We start from the raw sequence: 19,016 nt of genomic DNA on the forward strand, positions 1-19,016 counted from the left end.
GATATGCCCCCATTGTCTGATAGGTGAGAACAGAGCCCCGTAAGGTTGTGGAGGGCAGACTACACATGCGCAGCTACCCTCCAATAAATTCTATGGGGCCAACGAAAATAGCCAAGCACTGGCTCGGCCATTTCTGTGAGGTTTACAGAAGTGAATGGGAGGGGTGGCCGGTCATGCACGGTGCAATCCCATTCACTTCTAACGGGGGAGCGTTTAGTGGTGGCCGGACCGTAGTCCTCCAGTCACCACTGTGCGGGGCTCAGTTTCAGACATAGCAGTGGGACCCATACCCATAAGACAATAGGGGCATATCCTTGCGATATGCCCCCATTGTCCGAGATGAGACAACCCCTTTAAGGATAGAGATCCTGTGGGAGCAGTATATTTACATGACTGCATATAAAAAAAAAAGGTCAAAAACTTTATAGGAAAATACAATACACACAATTTGGCCAAAACCCTTCTCAATCTTCAGAAAGTCATAATCAACACGATTTTTTATGTGTGGTGCATGAACTTGTCATCCTCAGACACAGAACGGGTATGACCAAAGCATAAACAGGCAAAGACCCTATTCCTTAGTCAATACTTCCCTTGTACACTTCTTTTGATTAAGAGATTAGAACCACCATGACCTCATGTCAACCGCAGTTTTATCCATTAAGGATCATGTTTAATGGGCAATTCTTAGCCCATGTGTCATCTTCTCTTGTGAACCTTCCCTGAAGAACTGCATGCTCATCTTGTACACCTTGCATTCCTCAGGACAGCTTCTGTCTCATTAGAGGAGCTCTGTACTGCAGTCAGTTACATATATTACGAGTAAGCCCAGTTCAGGACTAGTAGGAAAACTGCAGGTATATCCACATTGCAGATTTTGGCCCATTTGTCTGAATTATGCACCTTCTACAGGAAGAACCCAATGCAGATGCAGCAGGAAAAAAGATTCTTCAGATACAAATGTCTGCGACAGATCTACCACATGTGAACCTACCCTTAACCAATACTTTAGTATGATTTTATTACCTCGGTTGCTTCAATTGCCAGGTCCATCTCCTCGTCACAGACATTGGACCAGAATTCTATTCCCTGCAGAGCCACCTCATCTATTTCATTCTTCATAGCCTCCACGGTGATCTGAAAAACAGGATATAGGTTACAAAAAGTCTTTTACGAGAACAAATTAGTCTCCTAGTCACATAACTCACAGCAAAAAGTGCAGGTCCCATGTAGGTCTCCATATACTGGTAGTAGAGGGACATAATCTTCACCAGGTTCTGAAGAGCAGCTACTCGCACCTACAAGATAGAGGCCACGTGGTAAACCAAAAGTGGTGATGTCACTGACAATATGACCATTATTTTTTAATAACTCACCCTAGTATCAGGACACTGTGTTGCTTCACAGACCACTTGCATAATATAATGCCTTTCAGACTAGCAGGGAGAAAAGAAAGGACATTAACTTGCAATAAACAAAACCACAGCAGACAGAGGCCTGGAAACAGACGACCAAAATGAATGAACTACATGCAATTTGTGAAAAGGCTGGGGGTTACAACTGAAACATGCTATTGTCCTCTAGCTTGGCAAGGGGACATCCTCTTCGTCTAGAGCAGGGATGCTCAACCTGCGGCCCTCCCACCATGCCTTGCTGTAGGTTAATAGCTGTAAGCTGTTCCGGCATGCTGCGAGTTGTAGTTTTGTAACCGCTGGAGGCTTCTACACCAACATAAAAGGGATTTGAGCAGTGAGACTATGCAGCCCTGCCAGAGGTTGTAATGGTGGACTCACTGAAAGTGATCAAGAGGGGCCTGGATGCAACCATATTACAGGTTATAGTTACTAAAATTCTAGGGTCGTTGATCCAAGGAGTTATTCCGATTGCCCGAGTGGAGTCAGGAAATAATTTTTTCTACCCATAAAATTAGGAAAATTGGCTTCTTCCTCGCGAGTTGTTTTTTTGCCTTCCTCTAGGATCAGGCATGCTCAACCTGCGGCCCTCCAGCTGTTGCAAAGCTACAACTCCCAGCATGCCCAAACAGCAGAGCATTGTGGAAGTTGTAGTTTTACAACAGCTGGAGGGCCACAGGCTATGCATGCCTGCTCTAGATCAACTTTGCAGGATAACAGGCCGAACTACATGGACAGATGTCTTTTTCCTGCCTTACAAACTATGTTACTTTGCTGTAGTTCGATATACAAAATGTATTGCTGTCCCTTTTATTGCAAACTCCAAAAGAGTATTTGACTGTTCAGTGTCTTTCACCTTAGAAAAAGTGCTGTATATTTTGTGCCCCTGACTGCTGAAGTCACATCCCAATTCAGCAATAGCTGGTCCAAGCACAGACCAGAGGCTGCTAGTTCAGCAATTCCACATATTTAGCATGGTCCTTTGATACCATTGCACTGCATCCAGCTGGGTATAGGCCAGCTGACAGCGGGTGAAGGGTACTGCACTGACATCACAGGTAGAATATACAGAACTACCAACTAACCTCTTTATCAAAGTTAGATTTAGTGAACTCCAGAGAGTTGAGCAGGGCGTTTGTGGCTGCAAGCCTAACATTGTTGCTTGGCTCTTCTTTCCTCATACCCTGGATGATAGCGGTCAGGATTTCATTGGATTTGTGTTGCAGTTGTTCAGGGTCCTAAAGGTGGAAACAAAATGAGGGAGAAAATCAATTTGGACTGTCGTACAAGTCTCTAATGGTCCATTCACACATCTGCAAAATGGGTCCGCATCCGTTCCGCAATGTTAAAAAAAAAAAAAAGAACATATCCTATTCTTGGCCGCAATTGCGGACATGAAAAAGCATTTTCTATTAGCGTGCCGGCGATGTGCAGTCCGCAAAATGCGGAACGCACATTGCCGGTGTCAATATTTTGCGGATCCGTAAAACACATACGGACATGTGAATGGACCCTAAGAGGGCACAAAAATATAAATAAAAAACCCTTAGCCATACAGCTGGCGTACTGAGCCAATATTCAGCTGAGATTCTGTTGCTACATAGAAATCTGGATGCTGTTGACAGCACTGCTACTATAAAGGGTCCATTCAAACATCCGCAAAACGGGTCCGCAATTTTGCAGAACAGGTGCACACCCATTCATTTTCAGTGGGGCCAGAATGTGCTATCCGCATTTGCGGATCCGCAAAAAAATAAATAAAAATAGAACATGTTCTATTCTTGTCCGCAATTGCGGACAAGAAAAGGCATTTTCTATGAGAGTGCCAGTGATGTGCGGTCTGCAAAACACATATGGACGTGTGAACGTACCCTTAATGGGCTGATATGCTGGCATAATTGTTGCAATCAGCCTAGCACTTTTCAAAGCAAGGCATTACGTGTGAGATATTTCACATATTAAATGAACTGGTGTAAATATACACAAGCCAATAAATTATTTGCAGTAGCTAACCTACACACAGTACAACTGTACCTGTTATTTCAGATCACTTTTCAGAATAAGCAGACGTGTGTGTACACGAGCATAACACTAACTGGTTGTTCTATGCTGTGTAAATGGCACTTATCACAAGTTTTCACCTCTACAGTCTAAATTACCAAGTTTAAGTTTTACCTGAGCTAGTATGTGCAGACCAGAGTAGCTGCTATGATGTTTCCCATACACAGCACACAAGAGGAGATCCTGCTCTCCTACTGCAGCATAGATGGCATTACACAATACCACTGGGAGGTGTAGCTGTGAGTCCAGCACTTGAAGTGAACATTTTCTAGGGCCTTTTTGTGTCTGACCAACTCCTCCTCGATAAGCTTCTACAGGCAACATACAGCCAGATACCTCAGTGAGCTAGTAATCCATCTCATCTCTCAAGATTTTAACCGTGACTTGAGGCTGAATGATTTAGGCCTCATGCACACGGCTGTTCTGTGCATTTGGGACTACAATTTGCCGCCCCCAATGCACGAGCAACATCCGTGCAGCAGCCAGGATAGATCGAGACCCATTCAACTTGAATGGGTTCCTGATCCGTCCGCACAGAGAAATAGAACATGTTCTATTTTTTTTTGCAGTACAGACAGAAACACCACGGAAGCACTCAGTAGTGCCTCCGTACCGCAGCTCCAAATTGCGGACCCATTCAAGTGAATCCGTGATGCTGGGAGCACACGGCCGGTGCCCGCCATGTGCATGAGGCCTTATGCAGGCAAATTGGGGGTAGATAAAAGGAGAGAAGTAGCTCATAAGCAAAAAGTAATTTCTCTAGGAAAATATATATTAAAGTCCCATAAAGTTTACTTATACACATGCAACACTTTCAGTTTTGCTCCCATTTTGCATGAGCTGAACTCAAAGATCTGAAACATTTTCTACATACACAAAAGGCCCATTACTCAAATATTGTTCACAAATCTGTCTAAGGCCCTATGCACACGGCCGTGTTTCACAGCCGTGTGCGGGCCGTGGAACCGCGGCCTGGATCCCTCCTGAGCAGGAGCGCACGGCGTCATTGGTTGCTATGACGCCGTGCGCTCCCTGCTGCCGCAATACAGTAATACACTGGTATGATCTATACCAGTGTATTACTGTACTGTGCCGGCAGCAGGGAGCGCACGGCGTCATAGCAACCAGTGACGCCGTGCGCTCCTGCTCTCAGGAGGGATCCAGGCCGCGGTTCCACGGCCCGCACACGGCTGTGAAACACGGCCGTGTGCATGGGGCCTAAATCTGTGTTAGTGAGCACTTCTCCTTTGCGGAGATAATCCATCCCACCTCACAGGTGTGGCATATCAGGGTGCTGATTAGACAGCATGAATATTGCACAGGTGTGCCTTAGACTGACCATCTAAGAGCTCAAAGTGTTCAGCCTCCCAGCTCAATGTCTGCATAGAACATGCATTCAGAAAGGTAGGTCTTTAGACCAGGCGCCATACAGAAATTTTCTCTGCTCTCTAGTGGCTCACCTAAGCTGTTAAGTATAGGTCTGACAATGGGCTTGTCAACTGGTTCCAATGAGAACCAGAAGAACAGTGAATACAGCTCTGAACATTAACTCAGAATGAGTACATGAAATTATATATCTCTATCTCTTTCCACAAAGCATATCTATATAAACTCAAACACTCTATACAAGGATAAACCTGTACTGTAAGATAAAGCCTTCTAAGGTTCTAGATTACTTACAATGTCCTGGCAGATGTACCCAATGGCTTCCAGCGTAGATTCTTTCATGTGTTCTGTACTGTTTGGGTCTGTGACGTTGGCAACAAGCTGTGGAATTAGCTGAGGCCATTGATTGACTGTTATCTCCGCACATGCTATCCCGGCCACGCACTGCGATGCTGAACTAGGCCTGTAGCTCTCTGTACCTAGTGTTCTCAGCACCTGAGAAGAGAAACGAGACAAGAATTTGGTATCTCTAGTTCTACTGCCTGAAGAAAAGACAAACACTAGGACACTAGATCAGAACTTACCAAAGCTTTTATTTCCCTACGGATGTTAGCGTCAATTGCCAACCAGCGCTGTTGGTACTGGGTCTTCACATCTGGATCTTTTGAGGTCAAGGAGTTTTTAATTTGTAAACCAGAAGCAACTCTAGCCACCTGACTGTTCCCAGGATTTGCAAGGACCTTTGAGAGCTCCAACAAGAAAGTTGCCTATGAAATTAATAAGAGCATTAATAAAAGATGGGAAAGTCACAATAAAGCACACACACCAACCACCACATTGACCTGCTACCTACACTTTACATACCACAGAGCCCCCTGTGGACAGGGGAATAACGTGTCAAAGCCAGAATACCTCCTTTAAGAGTCTACACGGCAGCATTACTTGTGGGCATAGCGCTAGTTTACAGCTACTTAATTATTTCTTAGCAAGCAGAAATAATTACAGCAATAGAAGACTAAACCTGCCCTCAATCCCTGACAGAGGCAGTTTATGCCAATCTGTTAAGTGTAATGGCTGCCTGCAGTGGCTATCAGCAACTTACAGTGGCCTCAAGACTGTTCAAAGCATACAGGCCACCATAAATAGCACCCCATTCTCAAGACGTAATGGCCTAGGGCAGTGATGGCGAACCTATGGCATGGGTGCCAGAGGCGGCACTCAGAGCCCTCTCTGTGGGCATCCGCACTCTGGAAAAAGTCAATAGTGTACAATATGCCTTAGACTTTTCAGCACAGGCGCACTATGAACAGCACAGGCAGCACACTGAATGTAGGCAGGCTATTATAGCTAAATGATAAAGTACATAGAGCATATACTATATTGGACTATAGTATTCAGGTTAAATTGCTTTGTTGGCACTTTGCAATAAATAAGTGGATTTTGGGTTGCAGTTTGGGCACTCGGCCTTTAAAAGGTTCGCCATCACTGGCCTAGGGCCTTTATTCCAGGCAACATTTACTTGTGATACTACTAAGGGCATGTTCACATCTGTGACCCCAGAACAGAAACCAAACGGACACCATTAGGCTCCATTCAGACGTCCGTACTTTGGGTCCAGATACGTTCTGCAATTATGCAGATCAGGTGTGGACCCATTCATTTTCAACGGGGACGGAGAAGATGCGGACAGCACACAGTGTGCTATCCGCATTTCCGGCCTGCAAAAAAAATTAAATAGAACATCAGCAGCTGCAGACAAGAATAGGCATTTCTATTGGGGTGCCTGCCCAGTGCAAAATACTGCGGACGTTGAATGGACCCCAAGTCAATGTTTGGCACAGTTTAGGTCAGTTATTTACCAAATAGTTTTACCCTCGCTGTACTAAGACTCATGTTCCCACAGTGACCCCTGGAAGATGCCACAGCTAGAGAAACTACTACCTTCCTGCGAAGCCAACATGGATTAAAAGCCACAAACACCCACTAAAGGAGATGAATGGGAAAAAGAATTTCTCAATGTTCCTCAGTTTCTACACATGTAGAGAAGTCAAGGCGTCTGGCTCTAGCAAAATACAGCCTGAACATTTTGTAAAGATAAGACTGTCCTAATATGTCCTTGGCATATAGGCACTGGCAGAGAAACATGGAGGGATACATTTGGACATATCTGAATATATGGAAACCACAGTCCGCAGTGAGGTGAGATAATGAAGTCCATTGGGGTTGAAGAAAGTTACTTCTCTAGGGCCCAACAGCAGTTCTGCCACTTGAATAGGGGCCCTTGTTCTACCCAAACAGATCTGCTTTAGTAGTGTAAATCCTGGTCTTCATTATGGCCCCCTTTAACACAAGTTAGACATCTTAAAGGGGTATTCCCATTTAGGACATTGGTGGCATGTCAGAGTGGGACCCAGTCCTATTTCCAGAGTGTGCCCCTGGAAGTGAAGGAGCACACACCACTCAAGCATGGCCACCTATCATTCACTGCTATGGGAGCTCTGACAAATAGAGCGCCAGCTAAGCCATTTCTGGACTTTCTATAGCGGCGAATGGAGAGATGACAGTGCATGCGTGGTGCGCTCACAGCTCACTTCTACGGGACTGCCAGAAATAGCCGAGCAAGCCATTTTCAGAACTACCATAAAAGTGAATGAAGATCAATCGAGCATACTTACGCCCTCCTATACTTTCGAGGGCCTGTTCTGGAGACAGGAGCACTTTACATTGGTGGCATAGCCTAGCAATATGCCACCAATGCCCAAGATAGGAAAACCCCTCTGGATAGGTCATTAGATTAGGAGTCAGACTCATCAATCAGCTGTTTGAAGAGGTAGTTCATCTCTGCGAGCTGTCCATTGCCCCATTCAACTTTTCTTAGGGAAAGCTGCCCTTATGTGATCTACCAATGTCCTCCAACAGGAAGCAACCGAGACCCATTGTGGGGTAGAACGAGCCACCTGGCAAGCATCTAAAGAATTACTACAACTGCCAAACATTGTAGCTGGCAGCTGTAGTATTTCCTGTGCCGCCTGCCAAGTGGCCGATACCAGCGCTGCTCAGTTGTCCTGGCCAGCACACGCTTTATCTCTGTGTCCTGGACAAGGAAGGTGGTAGAAATGTCAAAATGGAGAGAAGCAGAGGTCTGTATAACTAGCAGGGGATTGTGGCAGGCAGTTCCATCGTCGGAACTGCCCGTCTGATCCGGACGCAAACAGATGGCATTTGTCAGACGGATCCGGATCAGTCTGACAAATGCATTGAAACACCGGATCAGTCTGTCATCCGGAAAAACTGATCCGGTATTTTTTGCATTTTTAAAGGTCTGCGCATGCGCAGAACGGATATGGCACTGATACACTTTGATGTAAATGAATAACGGATCCGGAAAGCGATCAGTATTCTTAGCCGGAGAGAAAACTGAAAGACAATTTTGCGCTAGTGCAGAAAGATCGCAAAAGCCCTTTTTGATGCCAGAATTCTGGAGTGAAGGCATGATAAACCAGGGCCAGTGTGTTTTCTCTTAGCCTCCCCCCATTTGGACGCTATTGGCGCCTGAAAGCAGCATTGTCAGGTTGGTGGTGCCCTGCGCTCAACCAATGGCACTGAGTGCTGGGTATCACCCACAGTTATTGGAAGCCAAAACTAACCACGCCAATAGTGGCTGAACGATAACGGCTGAAGATACAACTGCTAAGGTATGCAGGTCCTGCAAAGTCAAGCTGGTGATCTACTGGTCAGGAGACTCCATTTCTTAAACAGGGCGCTGTAACCCATCACTAAGTTGCAGGACTACTAGGAAAGTGCAAGGCCTCTTGAAATCTGTCTGGCAGCCCAAAGCACCACCATTCCTGCAGTGAACAGGACTCACTAGGGCCCCCCCGTATGCCCCATGAGCAGGACAGGACATTTAAGACCACTTCCTATGTTAAAGGGGTAATCCCATCTTAGAAAATGGGGGCATATCGCTAGGTGGGACCCACACCTACAACGAGAACGGAGCCGGGGAGAGTTGTGGCTGGAGGACCCCGGGTTTCTCAGGGTCCGTCCACCACCAGGCACAGCTCCCCGCCTCTCCCATTGAAGTGAATGGAAGCATACCTCGCATGCGCGGCCAACGCTCCCATTCATTTCTATTTTCGGCGGCTCCATAGAAATGAACGGAGGGCGGCTGCGCATGCACCCTTCACCACTTTTTCTGGGAAGGTTTATCCCCGCCTGCCATTGGCTGCTCCCCCCCCCCACCCACACCAGATGTTTTCATCTATGTGCAGGGAGAAGCAGTAGCAGGAACCAGGAGCTGCCCCTCTGAGGGGCCCGGCCCAATGGGGGGGGGGGGTGCTGTTGGGAGACATCGGATAACCCCTTTAACAGTAAATGGAAAGTGGAGCGCATGCCTGGAAATACCCATTTACCAAAAGATTTCTTTCCTTTAAAGAAGTCTCTATGTTAAACATCTTAAAGGGAGTTTCCAACATGGAGGAGTCTTAAATTACCCTCCAACCCTGCCGGACCTATCAAAAGAAGGACCCTTACCTGCTCCCTAACACCCTGTTCGGTTCTGTGGGTCTACTGCCGCTGAGGGTCACATGCACCTCTGCAGCCAATGACTGGCCAGAGCAGCAACATGTGACCTCAGTGAAGCGCTGCTTAGGGGACACATCACTGCTGCAGCCAGTCATTGGCTGCAGCGGTGCACGTGCCCCCTTTGTGAATGATGAAAGCTTACATGCTGGGACCAAAATGCAGTGAAGACAGTGGTGGACCGACTAAAATGAGCATCGGGGACCAGGTAAGTATTCTCCCTCTGACAGAACCCACTGGGTGGCTTTTTTTTTGAAAAAAAAAAAAAAAAAAAAAAAAAACACAAGCTGGAAACCCCCTTTAAACTGGTCATGTACATTATATTAAAGAGGTTTTCGAATCTCTGACATTGATGGCATTTCTCTACAATGTCAGAGGTGGGACCAGCTCCTAGACCAGAAGGCCCCCCCCCCCAAATTGACGGATAGCACACTGTGCATCCACTGCGATAGATCTCAGAGAGAAAAAAATAAATAAAAAATGACATTAAAAAAATTAATGTCTGAGATGGAATACCCGAGTACGCCAAGTGGATAGGCACCTCACGACTCCACAATAGCAGATGTCAGAGGAGGGAAGGATAAAGCAGGTGGAGCTGAATATGTCCAATCCTTTACTGTCGAGAGACAGGCGGCTACCAGAGGCTTACTCCCATCTGTCTATTTACAAGTAGTGTTGAGCGAACTTGTGTTAAGTTCGGCGTCTAATGTTCGGGTTATCGAAGAATCCCGTTATGGATTCTAAATTCCGTTATGGTCTACGGTAGCGGAATCCATAATGGGATACTTCGATAACCCGAACTTTAGACGCTGAACTTAAGACACAAGTTCGCTCAACACCATTTACAAGCCAAATTGGGAATCGCTGATGGCCAGCAGCACCCTGGTCACTGCTAGGGGGTACAATGTGGGGTTTGGGGGGAACCTTGTAGTAATGCTTATGGAGGAAGATTGATCAAAACTGGTGTGAAGAAAAACTGGTATAGTTGCCCATAGTAACCAATCGGATTCCACCTTTCATACTCCAAAGGAGCACAGAAAAATGAAAGGTGGAATCTGATTGGTTGCTACAAAGCCAGTTTTCCTTTACCCAAGTTGTAAATCAGCCCGACACTGAGGGATATACAAGGCTTCTGCAGCAGGCATTAAGTGTCCACAGGACCGCCTGGACATGGCTGCTTATCAGCACTCAGGGACTACTCCTCCCAGCATGGCCGGACAGGAGCGCGCCGCTGCACCACATGAGAGTAGCCCCACATGGGCTTTGGTTCCCGGCAAAGAGCACTAGGCCGCTCGTCAACCAAACGTGCTGCGCCTCCGCCCCCTGCGCCGCTCCCTCAACGCCGCCTTCCGATTGGACAGCCGCCACCCGGCTCCGGCTCTCCCATCATGCCCATTGGCTGATCGCTTATGGCGGGCAGGTTAGGCTGCGCGTGTATTGGCGGTTAGAGGAGGCCCGAGCACGGCCCTTTCCTGGCACACTGTAACCGGCAACCTCTCAGCAGGACCGAGCACCGCCAAGCATCCCGCCAGACCCCCGGCAGCACTGTCCCGAAGCTCCGCCACATGTGCAATCTCCCCCGGCTTTCTGCTTTTATTACCTGGTTCTCGATGGCCGCCTGCTCCAGGAACTTCTGCGCCGCCTCCAACTCATTGCGGTCTACGGGAGACAGAGAGCGGAACAGAATTAGCCCCTACTCCATAAGCCAGACCCAGCTGCTGTCACACCCGGCCAGCCCGCAGATGCCCATTACACCCAAACCCGCTGCTGTCCGACGCGGACGGCGCCCGCTCACTCACCGGGAGATACGGTCTTCTCGAGGATAGTGATGAGCTCCATGCGGGCGATACCGGGTCACTGCTCGGGCGGTGCCGGGCGGTCTGCCGGAGGGAGGGAGCGTGGCGCGGAGGGATTCAGGCGCGCAGTGCAAGAGGGGTGGAGCACGATCGCGCACTGATATCTGCCGGACCTCACTGTACGCACAGCTTCCTGATTGGCGGCGAGCACGCCGCGGCGCCAGTCATTGCAGCTAAGGATTGTGGGATGGCGGAGGCGGGGCTAAGCGTGGCCATGTGACAGTAAGTGCTGCGCGCCTGTCACCGCTCTCTATAGGCGGCTGCGGTGTGAGGTATAGGACAGGCTGAGGAGCAGAGCAGGGTCCGTTTTAACCCTATGTCCCGTGTTTTATTTATTTGATAGCATTTTTATAGGCCAGGTTTTTATCTATTTTTTGTGTGTTCCATTATGTAAAGTGAGCCTGCCATGAAAATGCAGTGCAGGCAGCAGGTCAACGAGCAGGAGGAGCTGAGCAGAGGGATATATAGTTTTGTGGGAGAAGCTGTCCTTTACTTCTAGAGGTAAAGCTCTGCTCAGAGGCTTAGTAGTCCAGTGGGCGGTCCCATCAGTGATTGACAGCACCCCCTAGATGTGCGGGACAGATAGCTGTCAATCATTGAGTAGGCCCGCCCACTGGATGCATACGCCTCCAGAGGTTTACTTCAATAAAATTCCCACAAACTATGGGGGAGATTTATCAAACTGGTGGAAAGTAGAACTGGCTTAGTTGCCTATAGCAACCAATCAAATTCCACCTTTCATTTTCCTGAGGAGCTGTGAAAAATATAAGGTGGAATCTGATTGGTTGCTGTGAGTAACTAAGCCAGTTTTCCTTTCCGCCAGTTTTGATAAATGACCCCCTATACATCAATCTACTCAGTTCCTCCTACTCTGCTGCCGGCAGACTGCACTGCATTTTGTGACATGTTCCCATTTAAACAACTGAGGAGGTTAATGCAAAGTGCAGAGGGCGTGGCAGTTGCAGAGAGAGCAGAACCTTTAGGTGTAATGGTGACACCCCCGTTGCCCCTAGAGGCTCATTTGCATATATTAAAACAGCATTTTTCTCAGCAATGTGAGCACATATGAACATGGGACCAACACAGATGCCTTCAGCTGCCACCGTACATGTAACAGGTCAGCCAGTGTCATAGGGACAAATCTGCTGACAGATGAGCTTTAATGTTCACTGTAATTTCTTAAGAAACCTTTATAGGGGTCAGAGCTCTGGTTGTTAGAAATAGGGGCAGCTCCAATAATACTAGCACTTCATGCCAAACATGCACCTGTCTCCCCCCACCCCCATTGTCATGGTGTACATTCCACAGGATTATAACAAACATGCTGTCTTTATTTGAAACTGGGTTTTTCCTTCATTCATTCATACAGTCCTGATCAAAAGTTTAAGACCACTTGAAAAATGGCAAAAAATCTTATTTTACATTGTTGGATCTTAACAAGGGTCCAAGTAGAGCTTCAACATGCAACAAGAAGAAATGGGAGTGAGACAAAACATTTTTTGAGCATTCAATTAATTGAAAATAACAATTAAACTGAAACAGGCTGTTTTTCAGCTGATCCAAATTTTAGGACCACATGCCTTTTAAAAGGCCAAATCTGTGCAAAGATATGGATTCATTGTCATTTTATCCCCATGCATTCTGAATGGAGAGCAATCCGTTAAGGATGCATCAGGATTTCTTCAGTTCAGTCTTTTTGATTGATCAGGACGGAGATAATACCGCAGCATACTACGATTTTATCTCTGGACAAAAAAACTGAACACCTGCCTGAATGCAAGCAGCATTATTTTTCTATACAGGGAGTGCAGAATTATTAGGCAAATGAGTATTTTGACCACATCATCCTCTTTATGCATGTTGTCTTACTCCAAGCTGTATAGGCTCGAAAGCCTACTACCAATTAAGCATATTAGGTGATGTGCATCTCTGTAATGAGAAGGGGTGTGGTCTAATGACATCAACACCCTATATCAGGTGTGCATAATTATTAGGCAACTTCCTTTCCTTTGGCAAAATGGGTCAAAAGAAGGACTTGACAGGCTCAGAAAAGTCAAAAATAGTGAGATATCTTGCAGAGGGAGGCAGCACTCTTAAAATTGCAAAGCTTCTGAAGCGTGATCATCGAACAATCAAGCGTTTCATTCAAAATAGTCAACAGGGTCGCAAGAAGCGTGTGGAAAAACCAAGGCGCAAAATAACTGCCCATGAACTGAGAAAAGTCAAGCGTGCAGCTGCCAAGATGCCACTTGCCACCAGTTTGGCCATATTTCAGAGCTGCAACATCACTGGAGTGCCCAAAAGCACAAGGTGTGCAATACTCAGAGACATGGCCAAGGTAAGAAAGGCTGAAAGACGACCACCACTGAACAAGACACACAAGCTGAAACGTCAAGACTGGGCCAAGAAATATCTCGGAAGACTGATTTTTCTAAGGTTTTATGGACTGATGAAATGAGAGTGAGTCTTGATGGGCCAGATGGATGGGCCCGTGGCTGGATTGGTAAAGGGCAGGGAGCTCCAGTCCGACTCAGATGCCAGCAAGGTGGAGGTGGAGTACTGGTTTGGGCTGGTATCATCAAAGATGAGCTTGTGGGGCCTTTTCGGGTTGAGGATGGAGTCAAGCTCAACTCCCAGTCCTACTGCCAGTTTCTGGAAGACACCTTCTTCAAGCAGTGGTACAGGAAGAAGTCTGCATCCTTCAAGAAAAACATGATTTTCATGCAGGACAATGCTCCATCACACGCGTCCAAGTACTCCACAGCGTGGCTGGCAAGAAAGGGTATAAAAGAAGAAAATCTAATGACATGGCCTCCTTGTTCACCTGATCTGAACCCCATTGAGAACCTGTGGTCCATCATCAAATGTAAGATTTACAAGGAGGGAAAACAGTACACCTCTCTGAACAGTGTCTGGGAGGCTGTGGTTGCTGCTGCACGCAATGTTGATGGTGAACAGATCAAAACACTGACAGAATCCATGGATGGCAGGCTTTTGAGTGTCCTTGCAAAGAAAGGTGGCTATATTGGTCACTGATTTGTTTTTGAATGTCAGAAATGTATATTTGTGAATGTTGAGATGTTATATTGGTTTCACTGGTAAAAATAAATAATTGAAATGGGTATATATTTGTTTTTTGTTAAGTTGCCTAATAATTATGTACAGTAATAGTCACCTGCACACACAGATATCCCCCTAAAATAGCTAAAACTAAAAACTACTTCCAAAAATATTCAGCTTTGATATTAATGAGTTTTTTGGGTTCATTGAGAACATGGTTGTTGTTCAATAATAAAATTAATCCTCAAAAATACAACTTGCCTAATAATTCTGCACTCCCTGTAGGAATGTATTAGTGCCAGATCTGGCATTCAAAATACCAGAATTCTGGATCTGTCCTGCGCAGACCGAAAAAAAACAAAGGACAAAGCATATATATTATGGCAAAAGAGCTGCCAGAGGGCCATATGAGGACCATTAAAATGATGTATCTCACACAGAGGAAGCTGGTTGAGAAGAACGGCTGGGAAAATAGGGTTTCCCCTCTGTGTATCAGCCAGGCTGGTAATGAAGGTAATTAGCAGCCAGCCGAGGAGCTGGGTGAAGAATGTGCTGAGCTCCTCAATTAGGGCTCTTAGTCTGGAGAAGAAGCAGGCTGCGCCAAGGCCTGTGGGAGCCAGGACCCTATGATCCCGTGTAGGGTAGGCACTGAGTTGTGTTTTTGGGGCGCTGGGTGGTAGACCCAGATCCCGATAGAGAAGGAAAACTACCGTGTAGTTAGTGGCCAGATGGCCTAGGACTACTGATGTAAAAGTGACAATAAAGCTGGTTGTTGCCAGTTTGCACCCAAATCTGCAGTGTTGGAGTGGCTTCTTGAACAGTGCCAACAATCTAAGCTGAAAAGATGGCGATCCTAGAGAGCTAAGTGAACATAAGTTGTCACAATATATATATATATATTAAATACTAAGTACTATCACAAAATAGTAAATGCCAATGCAAACAAAATGGCACTCTAGAAGGCAGAGAGGAATTTGGCTCCCATCCTAAGCTTCACCCACCAAAAATGGCAACAGAACCAGGAAGCTAATCAGACCCCATATTTATAAACCCAAAATAAAACACAGTTTATTAACATAAATCAATGTCTCCATAGGAAAAAAACGACTTGTCTGCAAAACACAAATACAACTCCACAGAGTAAGTAAAGGAGGTTAAAAACATCACTTCCATCCAAATCAGGTATAAGAGAGTAAGGACAGAGGTAAGCAAAGGCCTGACCGGCCCGGTACTGTAAGCAGGGGCAGATTAGACATAGACCTTACAGGGAAATTTTCCAGGGGACCGCCTGGGCCTTCCTCAAGGCCGGCCAGTGGAAGTTTTTGGGGATGTATTTTCTGCTGTTGGCTGAAGTATTTTGTGATGGACTGTGGTATTAGGCTCTGTTGGGGTGGTATAATGTGCCACAATATGGTATTGCTGGCCTTTCTTTCCATCAATTTGGAACCAACTACAAAACGGGGCCACTTTTAGTATTTTTTCCAGGTCCACTTTAACCTCTTACGGACACAAGGCGTACATGTACGCCCTGATGTCCAAGTCCTTAAGGACACCGGACGTACATGTACGCCCTGTGTATTTCCGATCACTGCCACCCTGTGACAACGCTGAGGGGGGTCCTGTGACCCCCCATTTCGGCGATTGCTACAAACCGCAGGTCAATTCAGACCTGCAGTTTGCAGTATTTCCGGGTTATTCGGGTCTCTGATGACCCGGAATAGGGGGGTGATCTATACATGTAATATACACCACCAATCACCCTCCGTAGATCCTGTGAGGTGGCAGTAACGCCACCTCTCAGGATCGCCTGTGATTAGCTGGACGGACAGGGGGAGAACGTCCTGAAGCTCCGCTCTCCCAGCCCACAGACTTCCGTGTGAGCGAGGAGAGAGGAGCCCCGTGTCGGTCCCTCTACCTCCCACGCGATCCGCCGCCATCGTGTTTTTTTTTTGTGTGTGCAGCACCCGGATCTGAGGGTGTATGGGGTCCACAACACCCTCAGCTGTGTGACCCCCCCCCCTCCCAGGGGTGCTGCAGCTTGCGCCCCCCTCCACATTTTTCTGTTAGGTTAGGGTACGGTATATGTAAAAACACACAGTCTCTTCCCCCCCCCCCCCCACACACACACATACACACTAAATAAAGTTTTACACACACACACACACCCCTTTAGCGTTAGAAGATGGCCCGCCGGATGTTCTCGGCCGAGGAGACATACGCCCAGCTGCTCTCCAACTCCGAGAGCCCCAGTGAGGACGAGGATGACCCCACTTTCCTGTTGTCATCCTCGTTCTCCTCATCATCTAGTTCACCTTACATTCACCTTACATCACAAAAAGTGTAATAGCAAGCAATCAAAAAGTCATACGCACCCTCAAATAGTGCCAATCAAACCGTCATCTCATCCTGCCAAAATCATACCCTACCTAAGATAATCGCCCAAAAACTGACAAAACTATGGCCATCAGACTATGGAGACACTAAAACATGATTTATTTATTTTTGTTTCAAAAATGAAATCATTGTGTAAAAGTTATATAAAAAAGTTGACATATTAGGTATCGCTGCTTCCGTAATAACCTGCTCTATAAAAATATCACATGACCTAACCCCTTCAGGTGAATACCGTAATAAAAAAAGTGTGAAAAAAGCCATTTTTTGTCCCCTTACATCACAAAAAGTGTAATAGCAAGCGATCAAAAAGTCATATGCACCCTATAATAGTACCAATCAAACCGTCATCTCATATCGAAAAAAATGAGCCCCTACACAAGACAGTCGCCCAAAAAAAAAAAAAAAAAACTACGGCTTTCAGAATGTGGAGACACTAAAAAATCTTTTTTTGTATTGTCGCGTCCGTAACAATCTGCTCTATAAAAATACCACATGATCTAACCTGTCAGATGAATGTTGTAAATAAAAACTGTGCCAAAACAGCTTTTTCTTGTTACCTTGCCTCACAAAAAGTGTAATATAGAGCAACCAAAAATCATAAGTACCCTAAAATAGAGTTTCTACTCTAGGGGGGCTTCAAATGGGACATGGTGTCAAAAAACCAGTCCAGCAAAATCTGCCTTCCAAAAACCGTATGGCGTTCCTTTTCTTCTGTAATCTACAAAATCAGGGCCATAAATATTGAGTTTTGTTTGGCTGTTAACCCTTGCTTTGTAACTGGAAAAATTGATTAAAATGGAAAATCTGCAAACAAAAGTGAAATTTCATCTTTATTTTCCATAAATTTTTGTGGAACACCTAAAGGGTAACAAAGTTTGTAAAATCAGTTTTGTATACATCGAGGGGTGTAGTTTGTAAAATGGGGTAATTTTTGGGTGGTTTCTATTATGTAAGCCTCACAGTGACTTCAGACCTGAACTGGTCCTGAAAAAGTGGGTTTTAGAAAGTTTCTGAAAAATTTCAAAATTTTCTTCTAACGTCCCCCAAAAATAAAATGGCATTCACAGAATGATCCAAACATGAAGTAGTAAAGTAATAACTATTTTTGGAGGTATTACTATGTATTATAAAAGTAGAGAAATTGAAATTTGGAAATTTGCCAATTTTTCCACATTTTTTGTAAATTTTGAATTTTTTTATAAATAAAAATACATTTTTTTTAAACTCAATTTTACCACTGTCATGAAAATTACGTGACGAGAAAACAGTCTCAGAATGGCCTGGATAAGTAAAAGCATTTTAAAGTTATCACCACATAAAGTGACACAAAAAAATGGCCTGGTCCTTAAGGTGAATAAAGGCAGGTTTGCCTCTGACTGTAAGTGACAAAGGACCCCCCAGCAGTGGTTGCAGAACCAAGGGAGAACATTCTCCCTCATTCTATTTTGGGTTCTACTACAGCAGGGTATATGTTGAGGCACAGTCACATTAGTACTAGGTGGCATCTCCCCTTGCTGTGACACGCTGCTACTCTGGCATGGTAATGGTCATACAGATGCTGTGGTCATTCCAAGCTCTTTCAACCTGAACTCGTAGTTCAGCCAAAGTGGTTTTTGGTTGCTGTCAAGGGAAATCCATTTCACCATTCAGTCCTAAACATTGGATATCTGGCAATCAAGTTGGCCAGGGGAGCTGCTGGATAACTTGAAAAGTAGAGGTCGCACTAAATTTTTTCCAGAACAGTAAAAATACTCCTCTTACCAGTATTTTTACTCGAGGAGAAGTATGAAAGTTGTAATTCAAACACATAATATGTCGGCCTCCATTTGTTTACAACTGCGTTGGAGGCTCCATCTGGGGCCTCTGCTGCAGACTCTCAAAAAGACTGGAGAAAAAAAGCCTTGTATGTGAAACTTTTGTGTCTGGTAAAAAGACAGGATCCTGAATGGACCCCATCCTAGTCAGTGGAGACTGCTCAGCTCTGTTTGGGTCAGTTATGTGCCCGATCTGGAACTTCTGTTATTTTATTTTTTTCAGCTCATCTAACTGAGCAAAACAATAGAAATAAACAATGGTGGTGTGAACATGTCCTCCCGTGAGCTTCTCTGACATACAGTCCTAGGTAAAAAAAAACATTGCTCTAATCCCTTCAGCCCTTCAGCATAGGGTTAATAAGCCCCTGGGGGGTCTGAAGTGAAAGCACTGCAAGCTATTACCCCAGACAGGACCCCTGTCCAAAATGAAGAAGTAACCATGGGACATATCA

At 45.7% G+C, this 19,016-nt stretch overlaps 1 protein-coding gene across 1 annotated transcript in view; it reads right to left on the reverse strand.

Annotated features, from left to right (window-relative positions):
* The window catches only part of KPNB1 (karyopherin subunit beta 1), a 34,813-nt gene extending 23,413 nt beyond the window's left edge, over window positions 1-11,400 (reverse strand). The window contains exons 1-8 of the mRNA XM_044297129.1: window positions 11,240-11,400; window positions 11,041-11,099; window positions 5,444-5,626; window positions 5,154-5,354; window positions 2,498-2,650; window positions 1,377-1,436; window positions 1,209-1,298; window positions 1,027-1,137 (exon numbers count right to left, since the gene is read on the reverse strand). Coding sequence (XP_044153064.1) covers window positions 1,027-1,137; window positions 1,209-1,298; window positions 1,377-1,436; window positions 2,498-2,650; window positions 5,154-5,354; window positions 5,444-5,626; window positions 11,041-11,099; window positions 11,240-11,279 — 897 coding nt within the window. The 5' untranslated portion in view covers window positions 11,280-11,400. The remainder of the gene's footprint in view (window positions 1-1,026; window positions 1,138-1,208; window positions 1,299-1,376; window positions 1,437-2,497; window positions 2,651-5,153; window positions 5,355-5,443; window positions 5,627-11,040; window positions 11,100-11,239) is intronic.
* Window positions 11,401-19,016: the final 7,616 nt, after the last annotated feature.

Source organism: Bufo gargarizans, chromosome 6, assembly GCF_014858855.1.
Source record: "Bufo gargarizans isolate SCDJY-AF-19 chromosome 6, ASM1485885v1, whole genome shotgun sequence".
NCBI classification, from domain to species: Eukaryota; Metazoa; Chordata; class Amphibia; order Anura; family Bufonidae; genus Bufo; species Bufo gargarizans.